This window comes from Bombus pascuorum, chromosome 1, assembly GCF_905332965.1.
Source record: "Bombus pascuorum chromosome 1, iyBomPasc1.1, whole genome shotgun sequence".
Taxonomy (NCBI): domain Eukaryota; kingdom Metazoa; phylum Arthropoda; class Insecta; order Hymenoptera; family Apidae; genus Bombus; species Bombus pascuorum.
The window spans coordinates 4,977,722-4,995,112 of record NC_083488.1 but is presented as its reverse complement, the minus strand read 5'-3'; the positions used below and the strand labels follow the sequence as shown (position 1 = coordinate 4,995,112).

The following is a 17,391-nucleotide window of genomic DNA, read 5'->3' as shown; positions in this document are numbered from 1 at the left end:
AGAAAAGGACGAAACGATTCGATAAATAAACTTTCCAATAATCGATCGATGGTAATAGCAATTCAAGCGAGCTACGCTTTGCTGTAAACAAACAAAAAAAGCGTTAGACGACCATTTTTACGCGTGCCATGCCGTTAACAGGGCAAATATTTGCGCGTTTATGGCTCTGCAGCCCTCTGTAATCTAAATAACTTAATCCAAATTACTTGTCATCACGCGATCATCCAACACACGCCTCTCACCTTATCGCGGGAAAACAATTTAAAAAATGTGAAGAAACAAAGCGTATCGATCGTAACCAACGAACGAATTGGAATCGTCGAGGAACAGGCGTTCTGTTTGACCATCGATTAATTAGCCTCGTTTCCGCCCAAAAACCTGTTGTATTACGACTACGCTCACGCGTGTTATATTTTAATCGAATTACAGAGAACCTGCAATATCTGCGACTGGGCGATAATAATTTACACTCGGTGCCGAGCGACGCGTTACGCCGTCTACATCGATTACGTCACCTCGATTTAAAGGCCAATAACATTACCGTGCTCCCGGAGGATGCTTTCACCGGATATGGTGACTCCATTACGTTTCTCAACCTGCAGAAGAACCTGTAATTTCTATTATTTCGTTAAGAAAGCGATATTTCTCTTCTAGTAGAATTCTATCATCGTAAACGGCGACATACTCCTCTCTTTCTCTTTTCTTTTTCCTTTTCTTTAGAATCAAGGTGTTGCCGCCTTTGGTTTTCGAGAATTTGAATTCCCTGGAAACGCTGAGTCTGCAGAACAACAAGCTCACGCACATACAGGAGGAAGTGACTGAAAATATCGTGGACACCCTACGACACATCGATATCACAGGTAAATGTCAAGGATTCGTTCGAACCTCCTTGGAGAGAGGGCAACGCGTAAGTCATGTTCCTGGGAGAGCCCCGCTGGCTATACAACGAGCCTCTCTTAGAAGTCAACCTGATTAACACGATTTTGTGGAACGAAATGCACGATATTTACGTAATTAGTATTACTCGATGTTAAAAGAAAGAAAACGGAAAACTTGTTATCAAGAACTTACCTGTTACTTGCTTATTACGAAGGGACAGCAGCAAATAGCGTTGCAAATTAAAAAGGCTAGTCCCTGTAATTGCCAGTCTTTTCTTTGCATTTCCTTTTATGAAATTTTAACGACTCGTACGATGTTTCGTATAATTCCACGAACGTGTCTAATTGAACGACAAACGAAAGATTTGAAACGTAAATGAAAGCAGTCATCGAGTAAAAGTATAGGAATGAAATATCGCGAAGAGTGGAGCAAAGTATTTCAAGAGTTAGTTAACGAACTCGCCGACGAGTTTTTAAGTCGGAGGATTCAGAATACAGCGACTGCGACTGAGAGAAGTGGTAGTCATTAAGAGACGTCATTATCGTGTGAACGGAGAAACACTCCTTTTAAATAATGCTCTGTAAGATCTACGAACGAGCGCTGCTTCTGCAACATCGTAAAGCTTAACAGGCCGCGATCGAACCAAGCTCTTTCTTCGCCAGATATCTCGGTTCGCCAGAACGATTCAATAGCCAGCGCAAAATGAATTAGTCGCTTAAGAAATTACAGTTGCCCGAACTAACAAAAACTATCGAGGAAACGATCGACTAGAAGTATATCCAAGAATAAAAAAAATTAAATAATAAATACATAGAACGTACACTCGCCATTTATCTGAAACATTTTTCACTTGCACTTTTTCCACAGACAACCCTCTGATCTGCAACTGCGAGCTACGATGGTACACTGCTTGGTTGGGGAATTTGCGCGACAAGGACGACGAGAGGATGTCGAGGAAGCGTACTGTGTGCACCATGCCCAACGAACATCGGGAGTACTCCGTTCAAAACATACCGTTAGAGAGAATGGGTTGCGTTGGTGAAAACGCTGGAAGAACCTCGTCGACTGGCAGCTGCCGCGTTTACATCAATATGATGCTAGAAATAGCAACAATGACCGTCATTGCTATGCTCTAACTGCGATGTTCGATGCCGTTATGTCACGTTATGTCCGGACATCTCAGTTTCCCCTAGCGCGAATTTATTCCCCTGATTCGTGAACGCGAATGCTTGCTATCGGCGGCGTTATCCTCGTTTGCTCCACTTTCGTTAGCCAGCGAATTTATCGTTCTTCTGTCGTCGTGCAATCATGCCACGGTCGCGGAGACGTGACACGATTGAACGATTTATAGCTTAATCCTTTATGTAGTCTCACTTTCGACGATTGCAATTCCACTGCTGCGCAATTCGAGTAAATCTACTTAACGAGCAAATGTATCGAAAGATGGTCGAAAGTCGTAGGAAATGTTTGCAAGTGATATCGTATCGTTGAATCGTAAGGAAATCAAAGATGTTTTTTTTTTTAATATTCTTTATCTTATCGATACTTTTCCTTTTTATCGTACGAAAGACGAAGGGAAAAGGAAAGGACGTATCGAGCACGATGTCGTTCGATCGGGAGTAGAACGAAGCCGAAGAACGATACGATCGAATATAATACAACAACACCCGTGTACATCTCAGTTGTCGCGTCTGACTGGTCGAATTCCGAGGTCGAAATCGTAGGTGTTCCATCGGGAACAAATAACGGTGGAAGAATATCTGAAACGGGGGAAGAGAGAACTCGATCGCGACGTACGATAACAGGATGAAAAAGGAGCCCTCGATGTCATAAATAATTGTAAGAGCCTTTTTCATCGAACGTTACATATCAAGATCGTTGCCAAGTATTTTATGGATGTCTGTTAAAGCTCGCATGAACGCGAGACGCGTAGTATAACTTGATAGAAAATTCGAATGTCTATAGTTTAGCCGTCACTCATCCACGGACATTCATCTTATACATATCAAGGCGTTCCTTAAATCATTGGGACGATGTCGTCGACATTTCTCTTAATGTTCGCACTTCGTACGTCACAATCTCACGCAATAGTAATATAGACGATAGGTCGTCGATCTCCAGTTTCTGTTGTTGCTGAAAGTTGCGAAAATATTCGTCAGATAGCCCGACCCACGGTATTTACGATAAATTAATTTTTCCTATTTTATTCGACGTTTCTATCTAAAGGTATTTCGTTCCTGTTTGAAAATTATACTAATTTATTATCTGGATATCGGTTCCTAATATTTACATTATTTCAGGAAAAATCGCGAATTTATTACGTTACTCGGCCGATAAATATTCGCTGGAAACCGAGTAATCGGGTAATCGATATTCAGGCGTGCTCTTTAGCCTGCAATCTTTGCCGGTGATATCTTGAGATCGTTCAGATGCTTAACTCCATTCACAAAGGACCGACCGGTCGAAATGAAATAACGACTGCTGATGAAACGTAATATACTCAACAGGAAACCGACACTTGTCAATTCTGGTAGAGCACGACCGCGATCATTCAAGTGGCTTGTCGCTTCTGTTTTGTAGGCTCTACTTGCGCTCTAGACGTCGACACTTATACGGCGCGTGATAAAATTACACCGTCTTTCAGCAACGCCGCGAGATGAGACGGCAAAACGATCGTGTACGTCGCAGTTACGCTTTTGCCGCACCATCCTTCGTTTCAACTAGACGCTTTAAATTCCCCTCCTTGTTATAGTAACGCACGGATTGTGACGTGCGAACACACCACGTATGCTTGTATTTCGAGTTGCGAAACGTGTTCGAAGTTCGTTCGATACGCGCGGCAAACGTCAAAGATATCTGTAATATTTTTCGACGAACGCGGAAAATTCGATTGTTACGCGGAAACGAAGAAAGTATAGAGACAAATCCTGCACGTAATTATTATATTGTCGGATTACATTAAACGATATAGAGATATATGTACATGTACATCATAGGAACCAGTTGATTAATCTGTTGCGAGTATTTGTTGGTAAAACGGTAAACCATCATCGAACACCTTTCGTACACTGTATACCGCGCGATATAATTATTAATTATCGATAATGCGTTCACAGAACGCAGAATCATAAATAAGTTACACGTGGAAAGTACATCGTGTTTTACTATTCGATAAATAGAGTAATAAAAAAGTAATAAGATTAAGGCATTAATATTACGAATAATATACTGCATATCGAAATTAGGTTAACGATAATATTACGTCGTGACACGAACCACTATGAAACCTAATGGAAATCGAAGGAAAATCACAAAAATTTTCGTTTTTTTTTTTTTTTTCAAATTTATACGACTTATAGAGTTATCGATTGTCCACGAAATAGATACTACGTATGATTTAAAACATCGATCTGACCGATTTTATTTAATTAACAAATCAAGTTTCTTTTTCAAAACGTTTTGAGTTATACCGAAAGTATCGTAGGGATGACAAAATATTAAGAAAATATTTTTTCCTTCGATCAAAAAAGGGAGAAGGTTCGTGCCAATATCACACAACACACACATATCATTTATACGCCCAAAATTTTATCTGTAAAATAATGGTTAATTAAGGCTTCACTGATATAATCTCTAAAGATCATATACATATCGTGAACGTGAGATTTAAGAGAATTTATTTGTTAATATATATATAATATATGTACGTTACATATATATACACATTATTACGATCATCAAAGATATATTATATACCTATATATTATATATATACATATACGCATTGGATGTTTTTTCTAAGAAGTTTCATCGATATAAAAATACAAAGTTGTTATTTACGTGTTGCTGTTACAAGCGAATAATCTCGTTACAGATTATTTCAGCCCAGTATCTATTTAACGATTGTCCAGTACTTTCTTCTCTGACGAAGTTTCTTTATTAGTTGGGACTTGAAAGAAATATTAAGCTTCGTTTAAACGGTACGCCGAGTGGTATTCTTTGCAGGCCCTACACATAGCTTAGGATCCTCGGAAGGCATATCGAAGATACGTTTTCTTCATATCTTACTACTTTGATGCCAATTATTCTGTTAAAAGAAAAGGATTCGCTTGAACGACAGCACGTGAATGATTATAAGTTGACGAAAAATACCAGTAGATACAGAAATAAAGAGAATAGTAACGTTAGCATAGATGCACTTATCCAGTGAGGCAGGAGTTTAGATCCCAAGATCAAAGACTGAATCGACGGGAAAGAAGTAGAAAAATATACAAGTATATCCGTTTCCGCATTGATCCTAGCTTTCGTCGAGCAATATCAGTCTCTTGTTTCATTTTACCTATCGACAGTACCATATGTATTCGCGACTTTCTCAAAAACTTTTTATTAGAACTTGGTACGTGATGTCGACGGATCATAGGTTTCTTCCTAATTGTACTATCTTTTTCATTGACATATTATCAAAGGTAAAACCAAGGGACTCCTGACTCACATAGCAAAACATATCCCTTTAGGTGATCGTAGAACGATGAAACGGGCTAGTCGCTTGCGCGTATTCGCGTCGGAGACACCCAAAGAACCATGTCGAGACATATCTCTGATGGCCGTAGGTTTTAGTCTCGCCGGCTGCGTTGTTATTATTACTAATTATTATAAGCGGTATTTTTGTACAGTGTCTTACAGTGATGGAGTCGTTGCAGACGCAGCCGACGAGCCGTTCACGGCGTAGCCATATTATACATAATATAAATATATATACATACATATATTTATTTCAATTATAGCGCGTAATACTCTGAAAACCTTTCTTTGGCGTACACACGATACATACAGAGATGCGTGTACACGTATGTAAACGTAAATTTAAAAAGCGTCAGTTTAACGAAACAAAAGAGAAAGTGCAAGTAAAAACGGAGAACAAATACACAATGTCAAGAAAGGATTTGTTCGTACGAACAACTTCAAGAACGGAGCTTTTCTCTGTTTCTGTCTTTGTCTGTCCGTCTGTCTCTCTGTCTCTCACTCTCTCTTTCTTTCTCTCTCTCTCTCTCCCTCTTCCTCTCTCTCTCTTTCTTTCTCTGCCTCCCTTCCTCCCTCTTCCTCTCTCTTTCGCTCTCTTTCTCTCTGTTTTCATTGAACTTCGGTGGATATCTTTAATTGTATCTATCTCGGTGCTCTCTTATATTGTCCGCTTCGTTGTCTCTCAAAGAACCATTTAAATTTCCCCAACTTATAATTACTGTATACGCTGGTAAACACCACATACACGCGAGAGACATGCAAGCATATACACACGTACAAATAATAATTTTACAAGCATAGGATACACGTACGATAGATTACATGTACGGACACATTACTACCAACATACCTATATGTTATTTCCTCTTTGATTAAGAGTAGATAATTAATCTGTGTAAGAGCCACACGAAGTTCGTGTGAAATTGAAATACGAATGAGAAAGAAGGATTCTATTGCAAAGGATACATACACATACACACGTACACACGCACACGGAAAATCTATGCCTAAAATGACATATCGGTGTTACAACGTATAAATATATATAAATATATATAAATATATATATATATATATGTATGTATATTTATATATATGATTATAAATATATAAATATAAATATTATGTAAAACACAGATATACACATAAAATTCGTCTGTATATGTCTATAAATATTGTTACATATATATATGGTCACTATAATGATAATTATTACGTGATATGTATTACGAAACATCTTTTTCTCGCAAAGGTCCGTGATACGGGCATCTACTCAGATTCTAATGTCTATATGTCATTGTTTATTATGTCGTTAACAATTAACGTGTATATGTGAAACTTTCAAAACGAATAAAAGGTACCTAAGCATATGACCATCGTCATCTTATTTCCTTCACATCGAATCCTTGTCTGTTTTCATTTATACTATAGTTAGCTGTACTAACAAGTACTCTATAATTGATTAATTTTTACAAACAATATAAGCATCAAGGAATAGTCAAATTACTTGATACAATAAATATAAATGAAAGAGTAATTTATTTTTAAAAAGTATAAAAAATTTGTATTTTCAAGTAATTTATTAATCTATGGAACGATCGTGGCAACAGATCACAATCGTACAATCGATTCAACCAGTAACCAGTCGACATTGTTCATCCGCATTCACGTGCTAGAAAATAAGGTTATGTCACGTGTGATGAAGGTTACAAATACATACTGGGTTATTATTTTGAAATTTATTACAGTGAATTTTTATCATTAAATGTTTATAACTGTTTTATGATTGTTAATAATAGTATACCCGAACAAACGGTAAACCAGTTTGCTAAATTTATTTAATGGAAGACTATAATTACGTTTATATTACAATTTTTAAAAACTGTAAAAGTACATATTTTAAAACCAATATTGTTCATTTACGAATAAACATTAACAATAATAATCAAACTAGTAACTTTTAATTGTTTAAAACCATAACGGCTTTCAACATTTTTAAATCATGACTCGATATGCAAGAGCTAAAGGTTCAAAAGCTTCAAACGAAAGAATACCCAATGAAGCTACACCATGGCATGTAATGAAAGAACAACTAATTGAAAATTTATCAAAAAAACAAGAATCTATTGGAGAAACAAAAACTGTTAAAGAATTGCTAGGTGATACACAAAATACAACTACTACCAATAATGTTGAAAATGCTAATAGTTCATGGGCAGAATTTCCAAACAGTTCTGAAATAAAACATAATGCAACGATGCATAAAGTACAGAAAAAGCAAAAGACTATTAACAAAGATAATCCTGCAGCAGAAATAGAAAGTAAGGAACACCAAGAAGATATATATCAATATAATACAAGTAACAATAAGAAAAGAAAAAAAGATAAACGCAATACATTAGAAATTAAGAAAAATAATATTGATGCAGTAATCGATACGAATGAATCACAAAATGAAAACGATATACCTTCCAAACGCCAGAAACGCAATATGAAGAAAAGAAATTTGAATGAAAGTATATCCAAAACCACAGAAAATGATAACAATGATAGTATTGAACCAACAAATACAAATAATAACAAAAGTGAAAATAAAGAAGTTAATAAACAAGAAAAAAGTTTTAATAAAAACTTTCCAATTAAATCACCAAACTTCAAGAATATTCCAAATAAGTTTGGTATGAAAAAGATTAATAATCAGAAAAGGAAAAGGAAACCACCTAAAATTCGGGATGATAAGGAACACAAAAGAAGAAAACCAGACGTAGCCCCTTCAAAAATAACCATCAATGGTGTGGAATTAGAAATTGTGAAATTTGACGGGTTTCCAGTCAAAAAAGAAGATGCAGATAGACTAAGTGATTTAAAACAGAAAATGATCATGAAAGGTACATTGTATTAGTAAACTTTTTATAATGGTATATTAAACATTTTTTAATCATTTTTGTCATTTTGTAGGTATTCCACAAAAAGAAATAAATGCAGCAATGAAACTGGAAAGGAGAAAAGCTGAAAAAGCACTAGCTAGAATTAAAAAATGTGTATGTTTTCATTGTCGTAAATCTGGACATAATTTATCTGATTGTCCTGAACTTGGATCAGAACAAGCAGCAACTGGAATCTGTTTTAAATGTGGATCGACAGAACATACTCATTTCGAGTGTAAAGTAGCTAAGCCAATGGAATTTAGATATGCAACTTGTTTCATTTGTCGCGAACAAGGACACATTGCTAAACAATGTCCCGATAATCCTAAAGGAATTTATCCTCAAGGAGGAGCTTGTAAAATTTGTGGAGATGTTACGCATTTGAAGAAGGACTGTCCGGATTTGATTAAAGAAAAGGAAGAAAATACCATTACAGTAAATACAATTGCAAATGGTAATTTAGAATCCCTAGGAGGGGACGTAAATAGCATAGATGAAAAAGATAATAAAAAGACTAAAAAAATAGTGAAATTTTAATAAGCACTTAAAATAGAAATAAATACACGTACTTTTATGTATAATGTAAACTTTTTGTATATAATTCAATGCTTGCTATGTAAACGTAAGATTTATTGAAAGGTACATGTGTCCGACATGTATATACATACATTATCTTCATACATATACTTTAATATTATTTAAACCACCATCATGAAAAATCTGATATCAAATAACATATAATATCATTACAATTTATGTATTATCTATTTACATTATATTGGAATTTTTAAATCAGTTAAAACTTTTTACATATTAATTGTACAATGTGATCATGAAATTATTTATTCATTTAAATAAATTTTCCTAAGTTAAAGGAATAAATTATTTATTAAACTCTATGATATCAGATTTTTTCTCCCTATGTACAGAGGACAAATTATAAAGATATACTTAGATATACAAATATTATCTGTACATAGTAGTAGTTTCTTATATATATATGTATCAGCATCATTTGCAAAATTTGTAATGTTAATTTTAAATTTATATTTCTATATTTAATCTGTTATACAAATGACATGTAACAAGTAGAAACATACGATTAATTTTTCATTACCGTAATTTCCTTTTGAGACATCTAAATAAATGCCTCAATTTCTATTCACATAATTTTTATCTTATTATATTATGAATCTGTACAATTGATATACTTAAAATAAACATTATCATTTGAAGTATGAATTTTATGAATATATATGTATTTATATGTATTTGTACCTATATTACACTTGTTCTTACACTATTCCACATATATAATATATAAACTCTCTATATTTTATATTAATCTGCTACATAAAAGTTATACTTTAATCACCTCTAATGGCAGACAGATATTATTACTACTGCAGTGATGAATAAAGTCAACACATGATGAGAAATATCCATTTATCTGTACCTATCAAATCTTTAATTTATATATTAGACAATTGCATTCTCGATATCTTAATTCACTGTAATGCTCTGTCATTAATTATTTAAATAATTTCTCATATTAAATAATATACAATAATAATTAAATTCAAAGAGAATTTATTGCAACGCATAATGAAAAACTTTTATTTTAGAATTGTTAGAAGTTGTGCGATATTACATATTGTAAGAAAACGTACGGAAATGTACTAATATATTTTCTTCAAAAGTATATTAATTATAAGATGCACAAACATAACGCAATGAAAGAAAATTTCCCAACCTCCTTTTAAAAAATCTGTTAATATTAGCTATAGACGAAGAACATCGATAAAGAAAAAATCATAAAAATACAACATTATTCAGAAATAATTGGAGTAACTCTTACTTTTACAAATAACGTAAGTTTTTCAAATATTTTTCATAATGATAACGATTATAAACAAATTCAATTACATCCGAAATTGAGTGTTTCTCCTTTGCAAACTTTTAAACTAACATATATACACTGAGCTATTTTGAAATTAACCGAGAAAAATCATTTCTTCGATTTAAGATAAATATATTAAATTAACATGCAATATGAAAATCTTAAATAATATAAACCATTAAACGCATTTAATTTTGAGCTCATTAATCACATTGCCTAGCGATAAAAAATCGAATGTTTTCGCTATTCCATAAAACTCCATCATTATTTAATATTCTGTATGAATACATGCATTTCTTTTCATTAAAACATCTGAACTTTTATGCTAATCAGAAATTAATTAATTATAAATTCAAATTTGGATACGAAGTATAGAATATTCAATGTACAGATACTTCTTACTACTTTAGCCTCTTACTTTAATTTCCAATAAAATCTTTTTAAAATGTAATTGACAAATATATAAATATTTTTTGTTATCTTATATATTTGTGTTACAAATTTTCATGTAAAATTTCATTCAACCGTATTATTTCTAAACTTGCTTTTATATTCTTGATATATTACATGATAAAATAACAACTAATTTTATATTATTTTTATCAAATTCTCAATGAAAATAAAAATAATTTAGTAATAAACTTTTTAACCACACATAACTGAGCACTCACTATGCTATAATAAACATATCTATAATTTCGAAAGTACGTATATGCAATTTATAATTATAAAAAAAACCTTTTATATATTAGTAAGACAAAATAAGAAAACGGTTGAATGTATAACATTTTAATACCTTTTACCATTATCTTTGGTATGTAACACTTGTATATAGTTAGTATGACCAATTATCAAATTAAGAAGTACCAATAACTAACATCTTCAATTTTGTGACTTCAGGATAGGTCCGCAAACTTCGAACATTTTGAACATTATAGTTTTCCTTAGAGTGTACCTGCTAGGTAGCTTCAGCTTTGTGTGCTGATTCTATGATTTCCTTGAGGCAGCGACCAAATTCCTCGATTATAAGTCTTTGTGATGTTTCATCATCAAACATGTTACGTTCTGCTTCATCAGCTTGCGCCATTAAGCACTCACACGTTATTTGTACTACTTTGTCAGTCAAAAAATTAAATGGTTGCCTGTAAAATATGTATTACAAGCATGTAATTCGTAATATTTCTATCTTTTCCTTTCTTTCCAATATTTCTTAAACATACCTTGCACCAGTATTTGATGTAGCAGGTGGCCTAAAAGCCATCTCCGATAATTGTAATTTTGTCTTATTTAGCGTAAGTTGTGCAGTTCTCACTTCAGCTGCTTCAGCTAGGTCTTTTAAAGATTTCTTCTCTAAATTCGGTTCTTCTACATTACGACACCCTATACATTTACAATTAGCAGAACAAGGAATCTTAGCCTAGCAAAATAAAAAAATATTTTAGCGAAAATATTTTATTATTTTTAAAAACATCTATGTTTATGGCCATTTATTATACCTCGTAACATTCACAATAATTCTTTAAACATCCACTTCGTTTACAGTTACAACCTTTGTTATGTCTACGTATATCATCGCCAGTTTCACGACCTTTGCCAATTTTTGGACGAAAAGCATTTGGATTTCGCTCCAAACAGGACTTAATAGCGCGTTGTCTTTCCTCTTCATTTCCAAGATTATTAGAACAGTTATTACAGTTGCACATATGACAAAATTCTCCATTCGCAAAGCAGTCACAATATCTGCAGTAAAACATATTTACGATTTATTGCTTTCATTTATTAAAACGCAATTAAAATAATAATGTATTAATGTTAAAATAAAATATTTCTTACATCACAAAACAATCTTCTAATTAAAAATGTAATATAACATCTAATGTGGACTGTCATTTTACAACATAATAAAAAAATGAAAAGCAATACCTGATGTTCAGTTTTTAAAAGTAGAATCATAACAATGATATTATATATTCAAAAATTATGTGGATTAGTTTACTGTCTTATGTTATACTTACAATTTAAGACATTGTGATTTAGTGCAATTGCATGGTTTTCTCGGCCGAATACCATTTGGCTCAACACTGGTATATGATCTTTGAGAACTTTTACTTTCTATAACAGATCCCACAGATAAAGACCCTGTTGAAGTCTGCAAATTTTGTGAATTACCTAGTAAACCAGATGTTGCTTGTTGAGATTTCAATTTTACATCATCTGCTGGCTATAAGAGATAAATAATGTTATTCTGTACATATCACAAATATTCTAATGAAAGAAATATACTAAACCTGTTGCTGAATATATTGGGCTGGTAAAACTACAATATTTCCCACATTCGAATTAGTTGAAAGAACAGCTTGCCCAGATGCTAATTGACTTAAAGCAGATGCTGGGATAGCAACTGCATTTTTTGATTGGTTGGCTACTGTTGCAGTTGCTGGAATTAATAATCTTTGCCCACTTCCTGTTAATGTAGCCTTAGGTGCAACTGTCCTTAATGGCTGATTGCTAGTATTTAATGGAACTACCTGCATTTTGTTTGGAAAAAAACATGATATATATAAGTAAATTTTCTACTATTTTTCGATGATTATACGTTCTATTTTTACGAACCTTGACAATCTGTTGTTGACCTCCTATTTTTTGGCCAACTCCAACAGTTTGTAAAGTTGTTTGTGATTTCGTTTTACCCACAGTAACAACATTTGTGGTACCTGATGATGGAGTACTAACTAATCTTACATATTGCACCTTGAAAAGTATTGTATATTTAAGATATTTAAGCTTTAAATATTAATGCAAAGAAAAATATTGCACTGTTTTGATTTTATGAAAAAAATATTACTTGTCTGCCAGGCATTTGTATTTGATGTACTTGATTAGATCCAGTAACAATGTTTTGATTTGCTGGTATTCTAATAACTTGTCCACTTCCAAGGACAGTTCCAGGTTTTAAAGAACTCTATCAAAATATTTTATAATTAGAGATATTAAAAAAATATTAAAATTATATTAAAAATATCCATCACATACATACAACTAACCTGTCGTATAATCACTTTCTGTGGACTTTGTTGGACAGATGATTTATTAGAAGAGGAAAATGTTGATTGCTGATTTGAAATTGTCGAAGCTTTAACTTGTGTGTTTACTGTAGGAGCAGGTAATATCTTTGTTGGTGATTTGATTGTATTACTTGGAACTATAGTCATTTTAGAGGGTTGAGAACTTGATGATTGCACTAATTTATTTACAATTATTCCCTTTAACAAAAATAAACACGAATTAATTATTTCTGAAAGATCTTACATCTTAATTATTTATTAATTGGAAGATTTTTAATTCTTCCTTTTCACAAAAATATTAAGAAGATAATACTTACTTTTTTCTTTATACTCACTTGTTTCTGTGGTGTTGAGGGCAAAATATGCTGAACTTTGTTAGTAGAAAGTAATCCCATTTGTTGTGCTTGTGCTAATGTTATAGTTTTTGTTGGACTTGTAACATCTTGACTTGACGAACTATTGTTTAAAAATTTTATTGCTTGTGTTTGTTGATTTTCATTTTGAGAACTTGCTATAAGAACTTGTTGACCTGATGGTGCTTGATTTCCAGTTAGTATCATTTTTGTATATACCTAAAATCATGGTAAAAAGGGAAGCTTAATAAATGTTTCAGTCTTAAATACAGTAAAAATAGCGAATATTATATCACGAATAATCTTACATTTCGATTTTGAGAGGTACTTTGAGCAGTACGTTTTATAGCAGACTGAGCTGTTTTTGCATTCTGTACATTTCCTAATGTGATATTTCCTGAATGACTAGTTGCCATTACAGGCTTACTAGGTTGTGCAGATCTTAACTGAACTATATTACCATCAGCAGATTTTGCCGTTATAAGAGTCTGAGCTAATGATTGTAATTGACCAGCTGATGCTGTTGACGGATGTGAAATTTTTAAGATTTGGCTAGTACCTTGACCACCAGCTGGAGAAACTATCATAATAGACTGACTTTGCGTAACTTGGCCAACATTTGACTTTACCTATTAAAATAATTAACAAATAATAATATATAACCAACATAAGTATTATATACTGCGTACCTGTACTGTGGATGCAGGAAGCCTTTGTAACGTTGGTTTTGTTTGAAATACAATATTTTGATTATTTTGATTTGCTGTTGTATAGATAATATGTTCCTCTTGAGCTTGTTCAGAAACTTCAGTCATTTCCACATCAGGTACAATCGTTTCAGTCTCAATATTACGTCCAATTATTATATGCTCTTCATCCGTTGTCATAACTTCTTCAGCATTCATGCATTCTAACTCAGCCTGAATATTTGCAAATGCTTCAAAGTCATTGGATGAATATTGTTCAGTATTATGCGATAGACTCAGTGCACTCAAGTCTCCATCACCAAGTGTACGTGAATCAAGAGCTAATGGTTCAACTAATGCTCTAGCATTTTGTCCTTTATTTATAGACATGATTACGACCCTATTCAAAATATTACTTGTTGTAGAAACTTATATATTTTAAATGAAAATAAGCATACATATAATATACTACATTTAATTTGTATTGATATTATCTTTTTAGATTATTTCTTTTTATATATAATATGTAATGTAGGATTATATACAGATTTGTGACAAACTACATAATCAAATACATAACAACAATTACAATCAAGAAAGCCATATAAACACATAATATATAATTTCTTAAAATTATTATTTTTGTAAAAATCTTAAATATATAATAAAGCCAAGATATTAATTACATAACTGAGTACGGAAACAAAACATACGATACAAAGATTCCTAAGCAGAGGTCTATATGGTAGTATAAAATATCAAATTATAAACTATAAACAATTTTAGCAATATTTAATATCATGTCATCATATCACTTATTTATATTTAAAATAACTTTATGTAAGTTAAAAAGGTTTTCCAGATGTCTGTATCTTTCATCATAAACATGTATTTGATGGATACACAGGTTAGAAATTCATAGAATGTAAATCGTTTATATTATAAAGCTTGAAACGTTGTTAGACAATACACAGAAAGAAATATTGTAAACCAACGGAAAAATATAAAACGATTTATGAATTGACTTAAAAACGAAACGAATCGACGATTTAAAAATTCAAAAATTCAAATCTTTAAGATGTAGATGTGCCTTTTATAACTACGAAGGGCAGTAGGATTATCTACAAGCACGTCCAACAATATAAAGACCGAGTATAATTCGAATTTTCGAAAATTCGAACAATAAAATTTGAATAATGAAGAAAAATTCGAAGGATAGTCTACTTAGGAACATTAGCGCCATTTATTACTTGAACGCGCCATTTTCCACGAACTGAATTTCTCCAAGTATTTTAATAGTTTTAATGATTTCACAGCAAATCGACATTAATGCACGAAGAAAACTTAAACACTTAATATTTCAAATGGTAATAAAAAAGGAACTTTTCCTAAATATTCACCTTATAATCGCACAAAATTAAACTTAACCTATAAGTTATCATTTCATATCAGGTACATACAGTGCTGGGTGGGGGCGTGCCACGAAACTTATTTTAATTTTAACAAATAATACAAAAATGTCTCTTATATGCTCGTCAAGTATTTAAATTTCACTTAAACTTTTTCCTAAATAAATTAATCGTTCTTATAATACATACCTGGGTGTTCCTTTAATACCTCGAATTTGTTCAAAATCACGCGCCCACCATTGCTGTCCCACAGTGCACTACGCACCGCTGTGTACAAACAGACCCAAAGGTCGTTTAGTATTAAAATTTCAAAGAGAAACGAGAATGACAAGTTCACTGTTACTACAGAGTTATATTTTTTCTTATATGTAATTCAACAAAAGTAAACGTTTTACTTTATCAATCGGATATTACGTCAAAAACAACCAATATTTTCGCGCACTTTGCAAATTTCGATTTCGCCATTTTCACCCTTCCGCGGCTAAAAACACGTCAGCCCTTTAGCGCCCTCTTAGGCCAATAAAAAACCAAGTGTTCCAAAAACTTGAATATTTTGAATGTAAAATATTTCACGAAAAGTTGTATATTGTTATAACTATAATATTTCTGTCTATAAATTTCTACAAATTTTATTTCTTAAATAAAGGAATGAAAGTCTACCTTTTTATTTATACAGTAACTTAGTTATTAACGTTAATATCAAATGAATTCTGTACTTAAAAAATACACGTATATTCTTATGTTGCGATAGCGAAACATAATACTAATTTGATAGTTAATGACCGTCTAATCAAGTAATGAAATTACTCGAATATTAGAGAGAGCTACTTCTGTATAGTAAAAATGTATGTATTAATGTTACTTATCAACTACTCCTAATTATCAAAGATAGATCTTTAAATTAAAAATATATATTGAATTCAAATATCTTTTACGTAGCTTATTTTTATATAATGACTGAAAAAAAAAAACAGGATAGATAATCAGATAACATTTAAATGCATTCCTTTTGTAAAAACATTTTCTGTTTACGATTATATTCTTACTTCCAATATTTATACATATTTTACTTGAGAAAGAATAAGTATTGTAACAATATATCAATTTGGATTTCAAGTATAATGAAATCTGGTTCATTGATTTATAATTTTGTCGGCTAGGTATGATGGGACTAATGAGAGATTAAAATTGCAAATGAAAAATAAATTACATTTCTGTACACATTAGCATACATTAAATTTCATAGAAATTACAGGTATAGCTAAATACAGATTATACAGATTTACGACACGTATAAAATAGAATAAAGTAATCAACAAATATCTTTAAAAATTTATGAATTACATTATATAACTGGTCATTTTTCTATCAATATTTTAGTTACCTACAATTTTTAAATTAATATATAACTTAAACACGTGTACTAATTTTGTTTAGATATGAAAGTGATGACTTATATTTATTTTAATCGAATACAGAGTAAGAAACATTATACTAACCCTATTCAAATTAAATACATCAACTCTTTAAATTATGGAATACGAAATGTTAAACCAAATTTATAAGTATAAGCGAGTCCACACTAATTGTATTCTATTCAATCATGAATTATTCATGCAAAGTGTGTTAACTGATCTCAGTAATGTTTTAT

General features: G+C 32.0%; 3 protein-coding genes across 8 annotated transcripts in view; 2 read left to right on the top strand and 1 right to left on the bottom strand.

Moving 5' to 3' along the window:
• The window catches only part of LOC132910541 (chondroadherin-like protein), a 169,644-nt gene extending 162,874 nt beyond the window's left edge, over window positions 1–6,770 (top strand). For all 4 annotated transcript variants that reach the window (XM_060966592.1, XM_060966499.1, XM_060966421.1 and 1 more), the window contains 3 exons: window positions 430–610; window positions 721–860; window positions 1,747–6,770. In XM_060966592.1, the coding sequence (XP_060822575.1) occupies window positions 430–610; window positions 721–860; window positions 1,747–2,015 (590 nt within the window). In that variant the 3' untranslated portion in view covers window positions 2,016–6,770. The remainder of the gene's footprint in view (window positions 1–429; window positions 611–720; window positions 861–1,746) is intronic.
• Window positions 6,771–7,055: 285 nt separating this feature from the next.
• On the top strand, window positions 7,056–9,569 carry LOC132909530 (mRNA export factor GLE1-like). The gene is made up of 2 exons (XM_060964453.1): window positions 7,056–8,288; window positions 8,359–9,569. Exons 1-2 carry the CDS (start codon window positions 7,403–7,405, stop codon window positions 8,862–8,864), a joined length of 1,392 nt encoding a protein of 463 aa, XP_060820436.1. The 5' UTR covers window positions 7,056–7,402; the 3' UTR covers window positions 8,865–9,569.
• A 1,323-nt stretch (window positions 9,570–10,892) lies between these two features.
• LOC132909207 (protein lin-54 homolog) lies at window positions 10,893–16,241 on the bottom strand. 3 transcript variants are annotated; one of them, XM_060963930.1, is made up of 12 exons: window positions 15,930–16,241; window positions 14,335–14,731; window positions 13,954–14,274; window positions 13,610–13,864; window positions 13,272–13,490; window positions 13,073–13,189; window positions 12,841–12,978; window positions 12,516–12,755; window positions 12,243–12,448; window positions 11,724–11,967; window positions 11,448–11,644; window positions 10,893–11,369 (listed from the first exon to the last, which is right to left on the bottom strand). In XM_060963930.1, the coding sequence occupies exons 2-12, from the start codon at window positions 14,719–14,721 to the stop codon at window positions 11,186–11,188; spliced, it is 2,508 nt and encodes an 835-aa protein (XP_060819913.1). In that variant the 5' UTR covers window positions 14,722–14,731; window positions 15,930–16,241; the 3' UTR covers window positions 10,893–11,185. The 3 variants fall into 3 exon arrangements, with proteins under 3 accessions (XP_060819913.1, XP_060820086.1, XP_060820000.1); XM_060964103.1 differs by having other exon boundaries at window positions 13,628–13,864; window positions 15,930–16,240; XM_060964017.1 differs by lacking the exon at window positions 15,930–16,241 and adding an exon at window positions 15,732–15,755.
• Between the last annotated feature and the right edge of the window lie 1,150 nt (window positions 16,242–17,391).